We start from the raw sequence: 21,874 nt of genomic DNA on the forward strand, positions 1-21,874 counted from the left end.
TTTTTCCTCTCAGCATGATCATTCACTGCTACTTTAAGCCAGTGAATACGTTTTCATTGTCTATGAATGAAACACAAAGAGGAAAAATGTGGTCTGAGCTGATTATTTTCCTGTATTCCAATAGATGGCACACAAGACCTCTTCTGTTACTCAATTAAAAAAAAGTTACCTCCATGGATTGAAGGTGAGCTTTCTAAGCCTCTAAATACCTTTTGAAAGGCCCTAACAAATATACTTTTAATTAAAAGCATTGCCATTAAGCTGTAATATTACAAAGCAATTTCTATTAAATTCCAGCATGATGGTGTCTGCTCAGATGGAAGTGATCTAAGATCACAGTTTCCATTTGCTCCTCTGCAAATCAGGAGATACCACTAAATGTGTCAATAATCATGATAGAAATATCATGATGTGGCTAGAATATTGCAGAGAGATGTATTATTATTATTATTATTATTATTTTTTTTTTTTTTTTTTTGAGACGGAGTTTCACTCTTGTTACCCAGGCTGGAGTGCAATGGCGCGATCTCGGCTCACCGCAACCTCCGCCTCCTGGGTTCAGGCAATTCTCCTGCCTCAGCCTCCTGAGTAGCTGGGATTACAGGCACGCGCCACCATGCCCAGCTAATTTTTTGTATTTTTAGTAGAGACGGGGTTTCACCATGTTGACCAGGATGGTTTCGATCTCTTGACCTCGTGATCCACCCGCCTCGGCCTCCCTAAGTACTGGGATTACAGGCTTGAGCCACCGCGCCCGGCCGAGAGATGTATTATGTAAGTGCCTTACAGAAGCATAGTATGCATTATTTAGAATATTGATTGTAGAAGAGGAGGGTGGAAATAGCAGGGCTTCCTATTTGGGAAGGAAGGCTCCAGGAAGACCCATGTGTCAAGGGAGCATGCCACATCCCTTGGATAGAATGGCCATGTGGGAAAGAGGGTGAACCCAGTGCTTGAGAAGGAAAGAGTAGCAAAGCTAGTGCAGCAGCTCCTCAGTATTTTACTGCATAGGGAAACTCGGGCATTAACTCTCTACTCTCTTCTGCTCACACTTGCATCAAAATAGAGGGGATAATGGCACTAGGGGTGGGGATGGGGGAGCAGGGAGGGTACCAGAAGGAACTGGCCTAAAAGGAGAACCAGAAAGAAGACACAGCTCATGTTCATCCTATTAACAGAATCATAAATCTTGCCATGCCAAAACATTATTTGACTCTATCTTTGGAAGCAAAATCTGGCTTGTCCTAACCTTAACATCAGAATAGTATTAAAACCGTGAAAGGCCAACTTGTAGAATGCAGAGGACTTTCATGAGTGGAAAGGGCACTGTTTGGAAAAGCCTTGTTTCATGATCTCAAAATATCCCATGAAAACAGGCCTGTCTTCTCAAGGCCTTCTGGGGTCACCGGCTGCCGCTGCATTGTCACACATTTCTAGTCATCAGCCACAACCAGAACCAGTTCAATGTGGAGTAGAAAGCTGTTTAGAAAGGAAACATGTCCCTTGACCAAATTGAGAGCTGTATTTCTTAGTTAAACACGTGCTAGACTCTCACAAGCTAGACCTTGTCTGAGGTAAGAGAGGAACCTGTATTGGCCATCTTTAATGAGCAGTATAGGCATCCATTCAGAAGAGATAACATAATTTTGCCAGTTGCCAGGAAACTGTTAACTTGATTTGTACAATTCTCCTTCCACTTAAAACAAATTTGCTGTATTAATGTTAACCTTTAGCGGGTATTCACTTGGACTTGAACATACTTTATAGATGAGAGCGGCTACAGGTGGTCTATCTAATACAAACAGAAACCATTTTTTAAAAATCCTTATTGAGATGGCCGGGCGCGGTGGCTCACGCCTATAATCCCAGCACTTTGGGAGGCCGAGGCGGGTGGATCACGAGGTCAAGGGATCGAGACCGTCCTGGTCAACATGGTGAAACCCCGTCTCTACCAAAAATACAAAAATTAGCTGGGCATGGTGGTGCATGCCTGTAGTCCCAGCTACTCGGGAAGGCTGAGGCAGGAGAATTGCTTGAACCCAGGAGGCGGAGGTTGCGGTGAGCCGAGATCGCGCCATTGCACTCCAGCCTGGGTAACAAGAGCGAAACTCCGTCTCAAAAAAAAAAAAAAAAAATCCTTATTGAGATATAATTGATATAAAATAAATGCACAAATTTAAACTGTACAATTTGATAGATTTTACCAGATGTGTATTTATACCTGTGAGGCATCACCACATTCAAGATAATGAACATATTAGATTTAGTTTCAAGTGACCATTAAAATCTGTGGATTTACAATTCATGTATGTATCAAGGCATATGTGTATCTATGCCATTTTAAATATTTAATCTATTCATCTTAAAAAGCCAATTATGATAATACCAATTGATCTGAAAATCTAGGGAGGGAAAAACAAAGAAATCTCAAACTCCTGATCACTAAAAAACCACGTTGTATGCTAAGGCAGTCAAGCCAATTCCCAGAGAGGTCTTGCTTATTTTTCTAACCTCATACACTTGTACCTTAGTTAATGTACTGGGAATATGCCTTAATCCAATGATGAAACACAGTAAAGGCCTGCAGAGAAATCCCGTAACTTGGGCTGAATTTAATTTGCAAACAGCTTAGCCTCTCCTTTAACCCCTTCTCGCCTATGTTTCCTGCCCTTAATTATATCTCCAGTTTCATCTTGGGAGGCAGAAATGAACCACCAAAGGGAAAATTAAAATTCTATGATGTCATTCATAATGTGCTATATTAAAGTTGCAAAGCAAAAAATGCACATGGCCACCATAAAATGCTAACTATTCAATTAAGTTCATCCAATGAAAAAATAAATGCCGCCTAAAGGTTTCACACCATCGAGAAAGCTCTTTCATTCCACCTAGCAGAAGGCCTGGCATCGGCTTCCCGTTCAGCCATTCCATAGAGCAGACACTGCCTGCTTTGGTACTTTTTAAAAGGCTTTAACAACTTTGCTAAATGAGAGTCAATTTGAAAAAGTTAAACATTTCAATTTTTAGTAAGCATCATATTCCTCCTAAGGAGAGAGGATTTTACATTTTTATCAACTTGAAAACATTGATGGCAAGGCATGAACTTCCATTTTGCATAAAGATTTATTAAAATTAAGAAAATATTGGCCGGGCAAAGTGGCTCACGCCTGTAATCCCAGCACTTTAGGAGGCCGAGGTGGGTGGATCATGAGGTCAAGAGTTTGAGGCCAGCCTGATCAACATGGTGAAACCCCATCTCTACTAAAAATACAAATATTAGCTGAGTGTGGTGGTTTGCACTTGTAATCCCAGTTACTCAGGAGGCTGAGGCAGGAGAATTGCTTGAACCCGGGAGGCGGAGGTTGCAGTGAGCTGAGATCACACCATTGCACTCCAGCCTGGGCGACAGAGTGAGACTTTGTCTCAAAAAAAAAAAAAAAAAAAAAAAAAAAGAAAATCCTATTTAAGCTGCCACAAAATCTTTAAAATATCAGGTATTTATGCGTATGTATGTGTCTATATGCATGTGTTTTTAGGAGGAATTGAGTAGGGTATAATGAAGAGGCAAAAAATTTGCAATATTATATAGTCTCATTTGATATTAAAATAATAGAGCCATAGTTGTATTTTTCCTTTTAGTTAAAAAAAGCTTTCAGAGACAAATGTAGATTGACACCTGTCATGATTCTAGACCACTGTACAATGGACATTGAAGAAAAAAAGAATATGGTATATATCTTGTTAAATGGTAGAGAAATCAGTGAAGATATAGTTGAGTAGAAAGATAAATTCACTTTGTGGATCAAGATTAGGAAAGGAACCATATTTACTGATATAAAATAAAATTCAAAATCATATACCTCTAATATCTGGTCACCAGCCCAAAGTCTTCCATCTCTGGCTGCTGCGCCTTCTTCATATACTTCATGGATAACTATAGCATTCTATAAAAAAGAAAATCTTATTAATTTTCAACAATCCAAATGCTTCCTTAAGCAAACAACCAATAGGCAGCAACCCATAATTTTCTATTTGTTAATAACATTATATTTTATCTGACATAAAGATAAACAATATACAGTTATGATGTATTCAGAAGTATAATTAAATTTTCCTAAGGTTATTATTTCATTCCTTTAAAACTGGCTTTGCCTAACATTTCAGGTTAAATGTCTTCCATGTATTTTACTGTTAACCCTGTACATTGCTGCTTTGTATGAACTTGAGGTGAACTATGTGTCATTCTTATTTACATTTTATAGTGTATTTTGAAACACGGTTTCAGGTATTTACGGGTATTCAAGGATTTGGTATAGCTGTGTGGCCTGGTAAAGGGGATTTTGCCAGGCCTTATTACTTGGGCAATAAAAGAAAGGAACTTAGTGGAATGAATGGGTCTTGTAGGAGAGGAAAACAGGAGTAGGAGAAAGAGCATTCATGGGCCCAAGTGTAAAACAGCTCTGGGTTCGAATCTGGACTCTGCTTTCTTGTAATCTTGGGCAATTAATTCCTCTGAACTCAGCAATCTGAGCCATAAAGTTAGAACGACAATATCTACTGTAGGCAAGCCTTGGTTGGGAAAAGTGTTTCCTAGTTAATGAATTAAAAAATAATTTGTATCTCTTCAGATTCATAACCTAAAGATGTTATCATCATAAAAATGACATGTATCCATGTATTGGATTCAAGCAATACCACTACAGGTATTGCAAGGTACAAAAACAGGCTGCCTCCCACCCAGACTCAGCCCCTCTAGCTAGAGACAATCATTACTCCCAGCTTCCAAGGATCTCTCTAGACAAGTCACATTTATATACCCAAACAATTATATATTTTGATGAGAGACTATCCTAAAAATATTAAATTGAGTTTGTCCACTTTCTTTTTCCCTCATCCCCCTCCTGTAGAGCAAGTAGTCAAGCTTTGCAGTGCTTTGCCTTAGAGATTTTTGTAGAGCAGAAACCTGAAGCAACCAGAAGACATTGGCTCTTTCTGTTTTTAATAGACCCAAAGGGCACTGAATGGATTATGATAATTATGATACGTGTCTTGGAGGGCTGCTGGGAGAGGGACACAGGTTTTTTTTTGTTTGTTTTTTTCTTGAGACAGAGTCTTGCTCTTTTGCCCAGGCTGGAGTGCATTGGCGTAATTTCGGCTCACTGCAGCATCTGCCTCCCAGGTTCAAGTGATTCTCCTGCCTCAGCCTCGCGAGTAGCTGGGATTACAGGCATGTGCCACCACACCCGGCTAATTTTCGTATTTTTTTAGTAGAGACAAGTTTTGCCATGTTGGCCAGGCTGGTCTTGAACTCCTGACCTCAGGTGATCCGCCCGCCTCAGCCTCCCAAAGTGCTGCAATTACCGGTGTGAGCTACCACACCCGACCGAGGGACACAGCTTTTGAGTGGAGATTAGAAACAGAGGTCTGTGGGTCCCACAATAGGGATTTGAGTCCAGCAGTGCCCAGGGTCCTCCTATTCCCTGCCCCCAGTGCACACACGCAGGTTTTAAGACCCTGCTGGCAATGGTTAAGGGCTGACACCTCTGATACCTGCCAGACCGTAGAGGCTGACACCTATAGGACTCCAGCCATGAAAGAAGTCAAGTGGCAGGACTTCTGGACTTGAGAGATCTTATAGGCTTAGGCAAGGACAGGCTTGATGATGAGCAGGCAGTGCTGACAGCAATGACCATAAGGGTGTCACCAATGTCTGGGTGCTTGGTTGGGACCCTTTGAAGTTAAAGAGCCACCAAAATGGCTGAAGTTGAATTTCACTTTAGCCCAGAAGTATGGAGTCTCAGAATTAAGTTCATATGAAGTAAAAAAATGAATATTTCTTGCAAAAATATGACAAGATAGACAAAATAGACACACACAAACACACACCCCAAACTATGCTTGTTTGCTTTTTAATTTAAAAAAAAAACTTTTGATATAGCATCCCACTTTGTTGCCCAGGCTGGAGTGCAGTGGCTCAATCATAGCTCACTGCAGCCTCAACCTCCCAGGGTCAGGTGATCCTCCTGCCTCGGCCGTCCAAGTAGCTGGGAATATACGTATGCACAACCATGGCTGGCCAATTTTTTTTTTTTTTTTTTTAAGTAGAGACAGGGTCTCACTATGTTGCCCAGGCTGGTCTCAAACTCCTGGGCTCAAATAATCCTTTTGTCTTGGCCTCCCAAAGTGCTAGGATTATAGGTATGAGCCGCTGTGCCCAGTCATTTTTTTTTGTCTTTAAAGAGAAGGAGTCTCGCCGGCCGGGCGCGGTGGCTCAAGCCTGTAATCCCAGCACTTTGGGAGGCCGAGGCGGGTGGATCACGAGGTCAAGAGATCGAGACCATCCTGGTCAACATGGTGAAACCCCGTCTCTACTAAAAATACAAAAACATTAGCTGGGCATGGTGGCGCATGCCTGTAATCCCAGCTACTCAGGAGGCTGAGGCAGGGGAATTGCCTGAACCCAGGAGGCGGAGGCTGCGGTGAGCCGAGATCGTGCCATTGCACTCCAGCCTGGGTAACAAGAGTGAAACTCCGTCTCAAAAAAAAAAAAAAAAGAGAAGGAGTCTCACTATGTTTCCCAAAAATGTTGGGCTCAAGCGATTCTCCTGCCTCATCCTGGGAGCTGGGACTACAGGCACGTCCTATAGCTCCAGGTTTACTTTCTTTCAAAAACAAAAACGACAACAGAAAACAACCAAAAAAAGGTTTCTATACAAATTCCACAATAGAGAAACAGTAAAAGAAAACGAGAAGTCTATAACTAGATAACCCATCTGGGTTCCAATATTTTTACAATACTAAATACAGTACTTTCATTTTATCGCTATACAGTTCTGAAAACATTCTTTACTGTAGCAATTAGAGAGGCAGCCCCCAAGAGCCAGGAAAAGTTTCTGGATCCAGACAATTTACGTTTCAGATTCTGTACCAGGAATGGATTTTGGACCATTCTTTGTTTTAACTCTGACATATGAAATTTCCAGACCCAGGGAGCATTTACACTGCCAAGAGTTTGTTTCTCTGAACTATTTCAGGGGAATGATTTGGAGGAAACTTGTGGGGTCAGTGGCTTGCAGTGATCCCAGAGATACTAATGAGATCCTAATAAAGGTCATTTGTATTAAGGTAGTATGAGGAGAAACTAATGCAGATTCCTGGTAGTACCCTGTAATGATGCTGGTTTTCAAAGTTTGGTGCCCAAATACCCTGTCTTCACTGGATTGAGAGAGTCACACACTAAACTTGGACTATGCATGGATTTTACAAAGCTTGGTTTTCAGCAAAAACTCCTTTGATCTTGAAACATTATAAAAGGTAAATAGGAAATTTCTGTTCACTCATACTCAAAAGAAAGAAAAGACCCCCTTGGAGTTTTTGGTCCATAAAAGTGGTCTAAATTAAAAATTCTTAGATACTTTGTGGTGCTACATAAAGGATGGCAATGACCATAAAGGAATAATACGTTAATAGTTTCAAATGCCAAACTCACTGCAAATGATCCATTTTTAGCGCGGAAGTCTTTCTGTATGTAAAACTCTTCATTTATTTATTTCTTTTTGTTTGACGGCTACTGTAATTTCTCTTAAAGTTATTAGTGAAGGTTGGGAGTAGTGGCTCATATCTATAATCCCAGCACTTTGGGAGGCCAAGGTGGGTGGATCACCTGAGGTGGATGGATCAACTGAGGCCAGAAGTTTGAGACCAGCCTGGCCAACATGGTGAAATCTTGTCTCTACTAAAAATACAAAAGTAGCTGGGTGTGGTGGTACTTGCCTGTAGTCCCAGCTATTCAGGAGGCTGAGACAGGAGAATCACTTGAACCCGGGAGGCAGAGGCTGCAGTGAGCTGAGCTCATGCCACACTCCAGCCTGGGCAAGACAGAGTGAGACTATCTCAAAAAAATAAAAAAATAAAAATAAAATGAAGATACAAGAAAACATGAGGCACTGTTATCTGTTAATAGAAAAGGGCCATGTTTCTTTTTGTTAGTTTTTTGTTTAATTTATCTAGTGTATTTAGGGGGAAAAAAATGCCACATTTCTTACTGGGTGCCCCTGTAGTCTATGAAGCTGTGGTTCTGGCTAGTTGCACTAACTGGGGGTGAGATGTAAAAGGTGGGGACCAAGAGCTAAGTTAGAAATGTGGGCTGGTGAATTTTTAAAAAAAATGATTCATGTTTTAAAACGTGTAGTTCAGAGAGTGGAACAGAAGAGTAAAAAAGACAGTGGGTTGGGATATTTTAGGTATTTATTTTGTGAACAGATGAAATAATAGGTCATTAAAATACTTTTTTTTTTTTTTTGAGACAGAATCTCACTCTGCTGCCCAGGCTGGAGTGCAGTGGCTTGATCTTGGCTCATTGCAACCTCCGCCTCCCAGGTTCAAGCAATTCTCTTGCCTCAGCCTTCCAAGTAGCTGGGGTTACAGGCATGAGCCACCACACCCTGCTAATTTTTGTATTTTTAGTAGAGATGGGGTTTCACCATGTTGGTCAGGCTGGTCTTGAACTCCTGACCTTGTAATCTGCCTACCTTGGCCTCCCAAAGTGCTGGGATTACGGGTGTGAGCCACTGTGCCTGGCCAAGACTGACCTTTATTAAATTAAAAACAAGGTATTGATTATGCATATGATGCTTATCTCATCATTGGATATCGTAAATTCTAACACTCCTGAATTATTCAGGCAAAACTGCAGCTCTGCCTTCTTCCCCACCAGCCCTCCCTTCCTATCTCTGCATATGTAAATAACATTCCAAATCAAGACCTCAGTGACTCCAGTCTACAAATACCAGTGATTCCTAAAACTCATCTATCCCAAAAGCAGTCCATGAATCAACCCACTCTTCAGGTGGCTTGCTAGCTTACTCTCAAGACAGGCTATAGAGGCAAAGGATTATGAGCTAGGCTTCTGGAGTCAGACTTCTTTCGTCTAAACCTTGGCCCTGTTTCTGCTGGCTGTAGGCCTTGGGAAGACTGTTAACCTCTCCAGGGCTCAGGTTTTTTTTTTTTTTTTTTTTTTTTTTTTTTTTTTTTTGAGATGGAGTCTTTCTCTGTTGCCAGGCTGGAGTGCAGTGTCGTGAACTTGGCTCACTGCAACCTCCGCTTCCTTGGTTCAAGTGATTCTCTTGCCTCAGCCTCCCGAGTAGCTGGGACGACAGGCATGCATCATTGTGCCCAGCTAATTTTTATATTTTTAGAGAAGGGGTCTCACCATGTTGGCCAGGCTGGTCTTGAACTCCTGACCTCATGATCCGCCCGCCTCGGCCTCCCAAAGTGCTGGGATTACAGGCATGAGCCACCACGCCTGGCCCCCAGTGCTCAGTTTTTTAGATGGCTTAACAGTATTATCTACCAATAAGGCTTTATGTACAGTGTGAGCACACAGTAAGGAAGTGATAGGGTTTTTGTGTGTGTGCGTTTGTTAGTTTTTTTTTTGGTTGAACACAGTCTCTCTCTCTTGCCCAGGCAGGAGTGCAATGGTGTGATCTCAGCTTACTGCAACCACCACCTCCCAGGTTCAAGTGATTCTTATGCCCTGGTCTCCCATGTAGCTGGGACTATAGGCACATGCCACCACATCTGGCTAATTTTTGTATTTTTAGTAGAGATGGGGTTTCACCGTGGTGGCCAGGCTGGTCTCAAACTCCTAGCCTCAAGTAATCCACCCCCTTCGGCCTCCCAAAGTGCTGGGCTTATAGGCATGAGCCACCACACCCAGCCAGGTAATATTTTTAATAGCACCTGCCCATTCTCATTTATTTTACATCTATGTGCCAGAGATGCTACACACTTCCCATTTGTCCCATTTAATCCTCACGATAACTCTTCAAATTCAGTATCATTAGTCCCACTTAAAGCTGAGGAAACGAAAGCTCATAAGGGTTCAGACTTGACCAGGTCTCTGCAGCTTCTAATTAGGAGAGATGAAATTCCAACTCAGGACTGTTACACCAAAGCCTGCGCTCCCACCACGATAGCAAGCTTCTCATCTGTTTTGAATATGTGATTTTGCACTTGTCCAAAAGCTAGCTTGGGATTTTCCATATGGCATCAATTCTGTTGAAAAATTGTCACCTCAGCTCCATAGCAGAAACCTTGAGGGCATGAGTTGATTATTTTATAGAGAGTGAACAAAAAGACGACTTGTGGAAGAAGGCAAAACCTTTGACTTACTGAGGTGAGGCGATGATCTGTAAATCTCACTAGCTAGTGCCGGTACATGATTTAGGGGTTTGCACTACAAGAAGCACGATACATAGGCCCCCTCCCAACCTCCAACAGAGTCCTTCTCTTAATTCCATTTGTTATTCTTTTTTGTTTTTTTGAGACAGGGTGTTGTTCTGTTCCCCAGCCTGGAGTGCAGTAGCATGACCTTAGCTCACAGCAAAGTTGGCCTCCTGGGGTCAAGCAATCCTCCCACCTCAGCCTCCTGAGATGCTGGGACCACAGGCATGTGCCACCACAGCCAGCTAATTGTGCTTTTTTTTGGTATTTTTTTGTTTTGTCTTGTTGCCCAAGCTGGTCTTGAACTTCTGGGCTCAAACGATCCTCTCACCTCAGCCTCCCAAAGTGCTGGGATTACAGGTATGAGCCACCACCGCGCCCAGCCCATTTGTCATTCTTGTCTCTTTCCTTCCTTCCCTTCAACTTTTCAGTCCTAGTTTTGTGCATCTATATTATTCACTGAATGATTTTTTTTCTAAGACAAATTATAATAGATACAAGTGATACATAAATGTTCAAAACAAAAGTTGTCCAGCCCAAGAAAAAAGATCAATTTCTATCAATTAATGGCACAGACCTGAGGATCATTTATAGAAGATCATGACTGACAAAGAGTCAAAAATGGATTTCCTCCTGGTAGTTGTGTGATCTTCACTGGGACAACAGAAATGTAAGTAAGATGACCTGTTTCTTAACTGCTTGAGACAAGACCAATGAACTCCTTTTGAACATTTTATTTTTTTGAGACAGGGTCTTGCTCTGTTGCCCAGGAGGAAGTGCAGTGGTGCAATCATCACTTACTGCAGGTTTGACCTCCGGGGCTCACGTGAGCCTCTCACCTCAGCCTCCTGAGTAGTTGCTACCTCAGGCATATGACACCATGCTTGACTAATTTTAAAATATTTTGTAGACACAGGGTTTCACTCTGTTGCCCAGGCTGGTCTCAAACTCCCAAGCTCAAGTGAGCCTTCTGTCTCAGCCTACTAAAGTGCTGGGATTGTAGCTGTGAGTCACCGTGCCTGGCCTGGACACTTTAAAATTACTCATTTGACTTGCCAGCTCTAGAGCCAGGGAAGAGTTTAATCCATGAGTTGGAGAATCTCCCAAATAGTAGTTTTCTCATAGCCTGAAGGGTCAGGCAGGGTTTGAGAGGCATGGGAAGAGTCTTCTGCTTAAAAACTTCTCCCTCACCAGTCTGTCTGGAACACCTTTAACCAAGGAAAACTCCCTGTATTCCATAATTAAACATTTATAACATTAAATATTTATAAACATTTATAACATTAAAGAAAAAATTGACAAGCAGAAAGAAGTAGCTGACTAGCAAATTCATCATGTTGCTTAAGAAACTTCTGCCTTTAGGCCGGGCGCAGTGGCTCACGCCTGTAATCCCAGCACTTTGGGAGGCTGAGGTGGGTGGATCACCTGAGGTCAGGAGTTTGAGACAGCCTGGCCAACATGGTGAAACCCCGTCTCTACTAAAAACACAAAAATTAGCTAAACGTGGTGGCGTGCACCTGTAGTCCCAGCTGCTTGGGAGGCTGAGGCAGGAGAATCACTTGAACCCAGGAGGCGGAAGTTGCAGTGAGCCGAGACTGTACCGCTGCACTCCAGCCTGAGTGACAGAGCGAGATTCTGTCTCAAAACAAACAAACATCAAAAACACTACTGTCTTAATGTCTCCATTCCTAAGAGAGTATTTATTTTTAAACGTGGATACCATATGCACATGGTACCATATTCAAAATATTATAATTGAAACATCTCTCTCTAGCACTAGCTCCTCAGCTACCCAATTTCTCTGTCTAGAAACAAACAGTATTAAGATTTTTGCGTATTTTTGTAGAAATATTTCATATACCTATATTTGAAGTACAGGTTACCACGTGCTTGAGGGTTATGCCTTCTTTTATCTGCTACTTCCTCTGTTTTATAAAATTCTAAAAGGGCCACCTCTTCTATGGCAACTTCCCTAACTCTCTACCCTGATAAAGTTGATTGATCCTTCTTGTGAGTCACCACTACATAAGTTCCTTAGTATCACTGAACTTATCACAGTACCATGAATGTCTGTTCAGGGCTCTATGTCTTGTGCCACTTCCCATCCTTGATGGAAGCCTTCAGGACAGAGACTGTTCCCAACTCATCTTTGTATTCTGGTGCCAAAGTAGGCACTTAATAAATGTTCATTAAATGACTGTCAAGAAATCGGTTGGAGATAAAGGGGTTACAATGACTCAGAAAGGGGAGGCTGGAAAACTTAGTGGGTCATAATCTCACTCCAACCAAAACCAGTTGTATGGTTCGGATGTACCCTCCAAAACTCATGTTGAAATTTTATTGCCATTGTGACAGTATTAAAAGGTGAGGCCTTTAAGGGGTGATTGGGCAACGAGGGCTCTGCCCTCAAGGATGGGTTAATGCTGCTATCTTGGGAGTGAGTTCCCAATAAAAAGCATTCAGCCCCCTCCCTCTATGCCTCATGTGCTCGTGTGCCCTTCAACCTTCTGTCACAGGATGATACAGTATGAAGGCCCTCACCAGATGCTGGCTCCATGCTCTTGGACTTCCCAGCCTCCAGAACTGTGAACCAAATACAATTCTTTTCTTTATAAATTACCCAGTCTCAGATATTCTGTTATAGCAGCAGAAAATGAAGACACCAAGCTTCTGATGGTAAAATATTAGCGACACATAACCAAAATACCCATCACAAATGGATTTTAAATCCATTAAAGTTTCCAGAGGATTTACTTTAGCTCAGAGGGCAATTTAAGAGAGCCAAGTATGAGAGACTTAATTATCACTGAGCCCCATAAAAATCCGAAAGTCTCCAAGGGGATTTAAACTGTGAGGTGCTAGAAAATACTTTCACAAGATGCAACAGTATATCCTTAGACAGACTCAATGTCACCAGAGCCTTCAGCTCATCAATCACCATTTTTATTGTTCAAGCTGCCGACAGGTAGATAAAGTAACTCATAAACACACCAATCATTCAGAAAAAGGCAATCTTATTGTCGAAATAGACTCATAACACTTAAAGAAGCCAGGTGTTAGAAAAATTAACGAAGGGTCTCCTGTGGGCTGAAGGATATCAATAAGTACCCTTTTGTGGGTGAACTATTTTAGTAGACTGAGATTTTACATTTCTAGATATTCAGTAGATTGTTTTAACAAGCATTTTAGGATAAAACTTTGACAAAGAATCATATGTAGATATTATTATAAAGAACTATGAATATATTGCTTAATTACACTGCTAGCAGGCATGTTTTACTTCATTTGATCACTTTGGAATTAAACTCAATCTTTGCCATACTCATAAAAGCCCCTACCTGCACTCCCCACACACACACAAAGAAATCCTAAGGGACATTTTAACTGCAGAAAAGTTTCACATTAAATTTCACATTTAGGTGGAAAACATATTTACCAGCCATCTAGAAAGTGTGTTATGTCTTATTACCCTGCATTAGGGGAAAAGTCCCTCCTAATAAGAAAAACCCATGAGGACCAAAAGAAATGTTAAAGATATCATATATAATAAAATAGTCATATTTTTTCCTTTGAAAGAAACTATGGTTTGGATCTGTGGCCTTAGAGGAAGGAGGTAGCTTTTAAATAATATTTAATAGTTTTCTCCTCTATGTCTATCCTTGTTCAGAAACCATAAAGACAGCCATGTCTTCTACATAGCAGATGACTTTCTCAGCAGGAAAGCCGTAAACCAATGAGGGGTGATAATATGGCGGGGATGGTAAAATCCTCAATCCAGTGCTGTGTACACCAAAGCTACATCCAAATCTACACTGAAAAACACATGGTTGTAGATTAAGTGTTAAGTTACTGATTTGTGATATCTACTATAGTTACAGAGTTTAAAAAGAACTTCTAAAGTATATTTCACTTTGAGCAAAGTTGATAGGCCTCAAACTATTTATATATAAAAAAGGATTCCATTAACAGAGTAGAATTAAGAAAAAAAAAAAAAGATGAACATTTTAGAACACAATTCTCCTCCATTCTAAAGGCTTTGTGACCATATGCTTTAAAATTTTTTAAAAGCTTCCCTATTATATTCGATTACAATGTGATTTGAAAAAAATGTGCAGTAGCCTGTGAAAGAAAAGACTCAGGACTAAGGAGTGAGAGGAGTTCAATTTCCTGACAGCTCTGCAGGTAACCAACTGGATCACTTTGTTCATGGCACTGATATTACCAGTAAAGCACAGAGTTGAACTATGTGACTTTTAATTTTTTTTCTGAGACACAGTCTCACTCCGTCACCCAGGCTAGAGTGCAATGGCACCATCTTGGCTCACTGCAGCCTCCACCTCCTGGTTCAAGTGACTCTAGTGCCTCAGCCTCCTGAGTAGCCGGGATTATAGATGCATGCCACCATTAATTTTTGTAATTTTAGTAGGGAAGGGGTTTTACCATGTTGTCCAGACTAGCCTCAAACTCCTGACCTCAAGTGATCTGCCTGCCTCTGCCTCCCAAAGTGCTGGGATCACAGGCGTGAACCACTGTGCCTGGCCTGAACTACATGACTTCTAAAGTCATTCCAGTTCTAAAATTCTAAGCTTCTATGAACCAAAATGTTGTGTAGAGTGAAGCAGAGAAAGTTATTGCTTTAAACAGATATTTAGGCCCTGCTTAAGAATAAGACCTCCTTCTAAATGGTAGGTGAGAAGAATCCTAACTCCCATGGGTTGAACAAGATATGAAAGATATGGAAGCTGGAGTCAGTCTCTATCTTAGTTACCTTTGGCTGCAAAACTTAGTGGCTTAAAACAACTATTTATTTGTTTACCATTCTATGGGTTGGCAATTGGGGCTAGGCTCAGCTGTGCAGTTCTTCTGCTTTACATAATGCCGCTTGGGTTCTGAAGTGAGTTTGCAGTCAAGTTAACCCAGGCTGGTTGTGTCCTGGATGGCTTTACTGTCATGTCTGGGGCCTCCGCTGGAATGGCTGGGCCTCTCTCCCTCCACATGGTCTCTCATCCTCCAAGAGGCCAGTGCAGACTTCTTTACAGGGTGGCAGTGTTTCAGGAGAGCAAAGCTAAAATTGCAAGGCCTCTTGAGATCAAAGCTTGGAAGTCATACAATGCTACTTTTGTCACTATTGGTCAGACTGGATTCAAGGAATCTGGAAAGAGCTGCATAAAATCTATAGTCTTTTGTTTTTTCTTTTTTAAAAAATTGAGATAGTATATATAGTCTGTTTCAATGTATCACAGATTCTATCAAGGTTGCCAGAGGAATTTTCCAGACTGCAAACAGCGGAAGGCAGCAATGTGTAGTGGGAAGAGTACTGACTATGGCCAGATAAACCTGTGTTGAGATTTTAGCTCTGCCACTTATAGATTTATGATACCTCCATTAAGTATTTAACCTCTCTGAGCCAGTGTTTCTGCCTCTGTAAAATGGAACTCATAAATCCCTCCTTTTAGATTTTCAGGATGAGATGGGGTTATATGCCAAGTAAAGTGTCAGCTAAATCACAGATATTGAGTAATTGCTCATAAAAGCCCCTAACATAGATACTAAGTTTGAAGGGGCATATCTAGTACCTAAAATATCTATGTCAGAGTGATCAAAATTCACGACTCTAAGGATGAGTGACACCAGTCTTGGTCCATTTTTTTCATTTCTAACTTTCCTGTTATTATGGTGATTCCAAAATACAACTGAAATATAATCTTTCAAGAAAGATTATAATATAAGGATATTTCAGATTACTTTTCTCCAGTCACAGACTACTCAGGATTAAGCTTAAAGGACCATATGAATGCCAACAAGCTCTAAGCCAGACTGTAGGAGTCTTATTCCCAGACATTTGGATTTTTCTTCGTTAAATACAATCTTCACTATTCATCGATTCCATATCTGTGAATCCATCTACTCCCTAAAATTTATTTGTAACCCCCATATCAATGCTCCCAGCACTTTGGCCGCCATTCTCAAATGTGCAGAGTGGTGGAAAATTTGAGTCTTCTGATTTCCTTTTTTCCAGCTGGGGTTGAAAAAGGTGTTACTTTGACTTCTTGCTTCAGTTCTCATACTGTAAACAAGTACCCTTTTTGTGGGCCATTTAGTGTCTTTTTTTTTTTTTGAGACGGAGTTTCGCTCTTGTTACCCAGGCTGGAGTGCAATGGCGCGATCTCAGTTCACTGCAACCTCCGCCTCCCGGGCTCAGGCAATTCTCCTGCCTCAGCCTCCTGAGTAGCTGGGATTACAGGCACGCGTCACCATGCCCAGCTAATTTTTTGTATTTTTAGTAGAGACGGGGTTTCACCGTGTTGACCAGGATGGTCTCGATCTCTTGACCTTGTGATCCACCCGCCTCGGCCTCCCACAGTGCTGGGATTACAGGCTTGAGCCACTGCGCCTGGCTAGTGTCTTTTTTTTTTTTTTAATTTTTTGTGCTTTTTCTGTTTAAAATGGCACCCAAGCATAGTGCTGGGGTTCTGTCCAGTGTTCCTAAGTATAAGAAGACGTGGATGGGCTTCATTGAGAAAATATATGTGTTAGGTAAGCTGCGTTCCGGCATGAGTTTTAGTGCTGCTGGTCATGCATTCAATATTAATGAATCAACAAAATATATTAAACAGTATCTTTAAGTAGAAACACACATAAAACAAGGTTATGTATTGATCAGTCATTGAAAATGTTGACGAGAAGCTTGGAAGAACCTGCCTCTACATTTCCCTAGAAATAATGGTTTACTCTTCACTAATCAGTGTTTGCCTTGACCTTATAGAATACAACTCCTATGAACAATGAAAATCAACTGTGCCTCCTACTATTGCTTTTCCCTGGTGATACTTTACAAAAAAATTGGGAAGCACAATGTGAAAGGCAGAAATGCAGACAAATGCTTTCTATAGTAGAGATGACAGGAATTGTGTTGACAAAGGCAGCTCTCTATTGTCCTTGCCACAATGAGGCAGTGGGTTGATGAACCCAAGGATGGGAAACTTAAAAATGAATTTCCCCTATGCTGTAGCATGTATTTTTATGCTTATATGTCAATGCATTTTGTGGATCTATATTTTTTGAACTAATTACAAAGGTAAAATTCAGAGATGATTTAAGATGAGTTGGAAAATTGCTAATCTCCACCTTTGGACCAAGAACTTTTCTCTTCTTTCATTTAAAGAGTTATTTGGTATCACCTCACTGATTCATGAGAAGCAAAAGATTAAGTGCTACATAATTCCACTATCTCACAAGAGCATACAGGACCTGAGGCAGAGTGTAGTCAATCGATTTTATACTTACTTTAAGATAATATTTTTCTTATTTTAACAATTTTACAGCTTGATTGAGTCTAACACTCAAGTGTGCATTTAATGTACTGCTTTCCCACCATGGGTCACAATAAAAGGTTATTGCCTTAGAAGGTACACAGTGTTTGCCAAATTGATTCTGTTTTGCTTGCCAGCTTCACAGGTTGAACAGATAATTGTTTCTGTTCAGAAAACCTGAGGGACTATAGCTGTACAAGGGAAGTCAGCAAAGGTCAAAGGAACTTTCTGATCATACTTGAAATCAGACTTTGAAAAATCTGCATACTCTATTCAGCTCACAAATAATAAACTGGTTTACTGCACAGATTTTCCCCAAAATCTCACAACATAGTCAGACTTCAGGTGACCCTTACAAAACTCTGTTATAAAAGAAACACAGAGATAGTCTATATATTCTAGGGTGCATTTACAAAATCCCTCAAGGAGGAAGAAAATGGATCATAATGTTTTGAAATACTCGAAACATTCTCAGCTAATAAACTATAGATAACATAAATGAGCAGTATATCAGCAATAAATAATGGTGGCTCTTTTGACAAAAAAGATTAAATACTCAATTACACTGGAAGAAATAACACTAATCTCTCTCTCTCTCTCTCTCTCTCTCTCTCTCTCTCTCCGTGTGTGTGTGTGTGTGTGTGTGTTTGTGTTTGTGTGTGTCTGTCTGTCTGTCTGTGTGATGAGGTAGAATATAGGTTAGGTTCAGTGGTTCATGCCTATAATCCCAGCACTTTGGGAGATTGAGGCGGGAGGATTGCTTGAGCCCAGGGGTTTGAGACCAGCCTAAGCAACAGAGTGAGACCTTATCTCTATAATTTTTTTTAAACTATAAAAATTAAAAAAAAAGAGAAACAGAGTCTTACTTCGTCACCCAGGCTGGAGTGCAGTGGTGGCACCATAGCTCACTCTAGCCTTGAGGTCCCAGGCTTAGGAAATCCTCTTACCTCAGCCTCTTGAGTAGCTGGGGCTACAGGGAATACACCACCACATCTGGATAATTTTTAAAGACTGGGTCTCATCGGCCGGGCGTGGTGGCTCACGCCTGTAATCCAAGCACTTTGGAGGCCAAGGAAGGCGGATCACCTGAGGTCCGGAGTTCAAGACCAGCCTGACCAACATGGTGAAACCCCATCTTAAAAAAAAAAAATAAAAAAGTAAATTAAAAAAAAAATAATAATAATTTGTCTGGCCGGGCGCGGTGGCTCAAGCCTGTAATCCCAGCACTTTGGGAGGCCGAGGCGGGTGGATCACGAGGTCAAGAGATCGAGACCATCCTGGTCAACATGGTGAAACCCCGTCTCTACTAAAAATACAAAAAATTAGCTGGGCATGGTGGCGCGTGCCTGTAATCCCAGCTACTCAGGAGGCTGAGGCAGGAGAATTGCCTGAACCCAGGAGGCGGAGGTTGCGGTGAGACGAGATCGTGCCATTGCACTCCAACCTGGGTAACAAGAGCGAAACTCCGTCTCAAAAAAAAAAAAAAAAAAAAAAATAAAGACTGGGTCTCACTATGTTGCCCAAGCTGGTCTTGAACTCGGCCTCAACCGATCATCCTGCCTTGGCCTCCCTAAGTGCTGGGATTACAGGCATAAGCCACTGTGCCTTGCTGTGTGCATGTTTTTTGATGCAATGGACTATGCGAGCAATCCTAAAACCCAAACTCTGGTATTGCAAATTCTTGCATACTATTTACAGGTAACTAATATATGAAATAAAATCACAGCAATAGCTGACAAATATAAGAACTGCTGTAAATACGTTAAAATGTTTTGCACTTCAAAACTGAACAAGTTTTCTCTTCTTAAGTTCGAAAAAGAAATGGTTTTATATTTATTTAAAATGGAATTCCCTTACCCAAGTCTTGATTTAACAAAAAGTTGATACTTATCAATATGAATATAATTTTTCATACAGAAATATAGGCTTATTTTAAGGAAATGGTATAATATTTTCATTACATTTCATAAGTCCCTACAGTTCCATTTGGTTCTTATTTATTAAATTTGATTTAGCTTACATAATATTTTTGCTTACAGTCATATTCTTTAAGACCAGAAATGTCCAAATCTGGAAATTCAGAGGTACTATTCATTAACATTCTTTCACAGTGATTCATAGACTTTTTGTAAACTCTGCTTTGATTTTAAAATAAAACTAAGGTAATAAGATGTTTTGTATAAAAATAGATGACTTAAGCAATAACAATAAAATGAGCTTGGCTTTGGTGGATCGCTCGCCAAAGTAAACCACACTCCTCATGAAATAGACTGTACAAAGTTCATGTCGAGGGGAATAACAAAATAAAACACTTAATCAAATATAAAATAGCTTTCTATTCTGCTTATTCAAAAAATATACAGTGGTTTAAACTGCTGTAGTCCTATGTTTAAATTATCAAAAGCAGTACCAGAATGCAACATGATGAGGGGTTAAGTGAGGTCACTTTAGAACAACATGTGGTTATAGCTAAAGAACAGGTATTCTTTATTTCCATTTCTAGATAGATGAATTTTGCCATATAGTGCCCAAATGGAAGAGAGTATGTCTACCATGATACTTCTTGTTAATGTATCTGCCACATAGAACTTTTGTTTAATAAGAATGAATTAAATTGGTATTAAATCACGTGATTGAAAAAAATTCGGATTTGAAACTTGGAGAGAAATAACAAGATTCTCTCAGCTGGGCACAGTGGCTCACGCCTATAATCCCAGCACTTTGGGAGGCTGAGGCGGGCGGATCACCTGAGGTAAGGAGTTCGAGACCAGCCTGGCCAACATGGCAAAATGCCATCTCTACTAAAAATACAAAAATTAGCTGGGCCTGGTGGTGGGTGCCTGCAATTCTGGCTACTCAGGAGGCTGAGGCAGGAGAATGGCTTGAATGCAGGAGGCGGAGGTTGCAGTGAGCGGAGATCATGCCATTGCACACCAACCTAAGCAACAGAGCGAGACTCCGTCTCAAAAAAAAAAAAAAAAGTTCTAACTCTGACATTCTCAGTACTTTTTATTATTAAGAATATCTAAATCTGCTGGGCACGGTGGCCCATGCCTGTAATCCCAGCACTTTGGGAAGCTGAGGTAGGTGTCTCACGAGGTCAGGAAATCGAGACCATCCTGGCCAACATGGTGAAACCCCATCTCTACTAAAACATAAAAATTAGTCAGGCATGGTAGCACGAACCTGTAATCCCAGCTATTCAGGAGGCTGAGGCAGGAGAATTGCTGGAACTTGGGAGATGGTGGCTGCAGTGAGCAAGATTATACCACGACACTCCAGGCTGGGTGACAGAGTGAGACTGTCTCAAAAAAAGGTATATCTAAATCTAAAAAGAGAATAGTGCTTGAATCTCTCTCTCTCTCTCTCTCTCTCTCTCTCTCTCTCTCTCTCTTTTAATAGACAAGGTCTTGCTCTGTTGCGCAGGCTGGAATGCAGTGGTGCAATAATAGTTCAGTGCAGCCTGGACCTCCTGGCGTTAAGCCATCCTCCTGCCTCAGCCTCCCAGTGGCTGGGACTACAGGCACATGCTCAGCTAATTAAAAAAATTTTTTTTTGAAGAGACAGGGGTCTTGCCATGTTGCCCAGGCTGGTCTCAAACTCCTAGCCTCAAGCAATCCTCCCATCCCAGCCTCCCAAAGGGCTTGGATTATAGGTGAGCTATGGCACTTGACCTTGAATCACTTAATTTTCTTTCTATTTTTTTTGAGACGGAGTCTCTGTTGCCCAGGCTGGAGTGCAGTGGTGTGATCTCGGCTCACTGCAACCTCCATCTCCTGGGTTCAAGCGATTTTCCTGCCTCAGCCTCTCAAGTAGCTGGAAGTACAGCCACGTGCCACCATGCCTGGCTAATTTTTGTATTTTTAGTAGAGATAGGGTTTTGCCATGTTGGTCAGGCTGGTCTCGAACTCCTGACCTCTGGTGATCTACCTACCTCAGACTCCCAAAGTGTTGGGATTACAGGCATGAGCCACTGGGCCTGGCCTATTTTACTTTTAAAAAAATAAGAGATGGGGGTCTCACTAGGTTGCTCAAGCTGGTCTCAAATTCCTGGGCTCCAAAGAGCTGGGATTACAGATGTGAGCCACTGTGCCCAGCCAAATCACTTTTTTAAAAAGTTTAATGTTGAAAAACAAATATGCAATTGTCTAGGAATGAAGCCACATTTCACTGTGCAGGTACTATAACAGACACACAGACAAAGCAAGTTAAGGATCTACTTTAACCTGAATGTTTATAATTAATAATAATTGAACTCAGTTTAAATAGGTACTGGGCAAAGTTCTGTATATTCATTGTCTTAATTAATTCACGTGACAATCTTAAGAGGTAGATTT

General features: G+C 41.1%; 1 protein-coding gene across 15 annotated transcripts in view; it reads right to left on the reverse strand.

Moving 5' to 3' along the window:
* PATJ (PATJ crumbs cell polarity complex component) overlaps positions 1 to 21,874 on the reverse strand; it is a 395,978-nt gene that overhangs the window by 42,878 nt on the left and 331,226 nt on the right. For all 15 annotated transcript variants that reach the window (XM_032296822.1, XM_032296813.1, XM_032296821.1 and 12 more), the window contains one exon: positions 3,861 to 3,944. In XM_032296822.1, coding sequence (XP_032152713.1) covers positions 3,861 to 3,944 — 84 coding nt within the window. The remainder of the gene's footprint in view (positions 1 to 3,860; positions 3,945 to 21,874) is intronic.

This window comes from Sapajus apella, unplaced genomic scaffold, assembly GCF_009761245.1.
Source record: "Sapajus apella isolate SASKATOON/1434 unplaced genomic scaffold, GSC_monkey_1.0 scaffold36, whole genome shotgun sequence".
Taxonomy (NCBI): domain Eukaryota; kingdom Metazoa; phylum Chordata; class Mammalia; order Primates; family Cebidae; genus Sapajus; species Sapajus apella.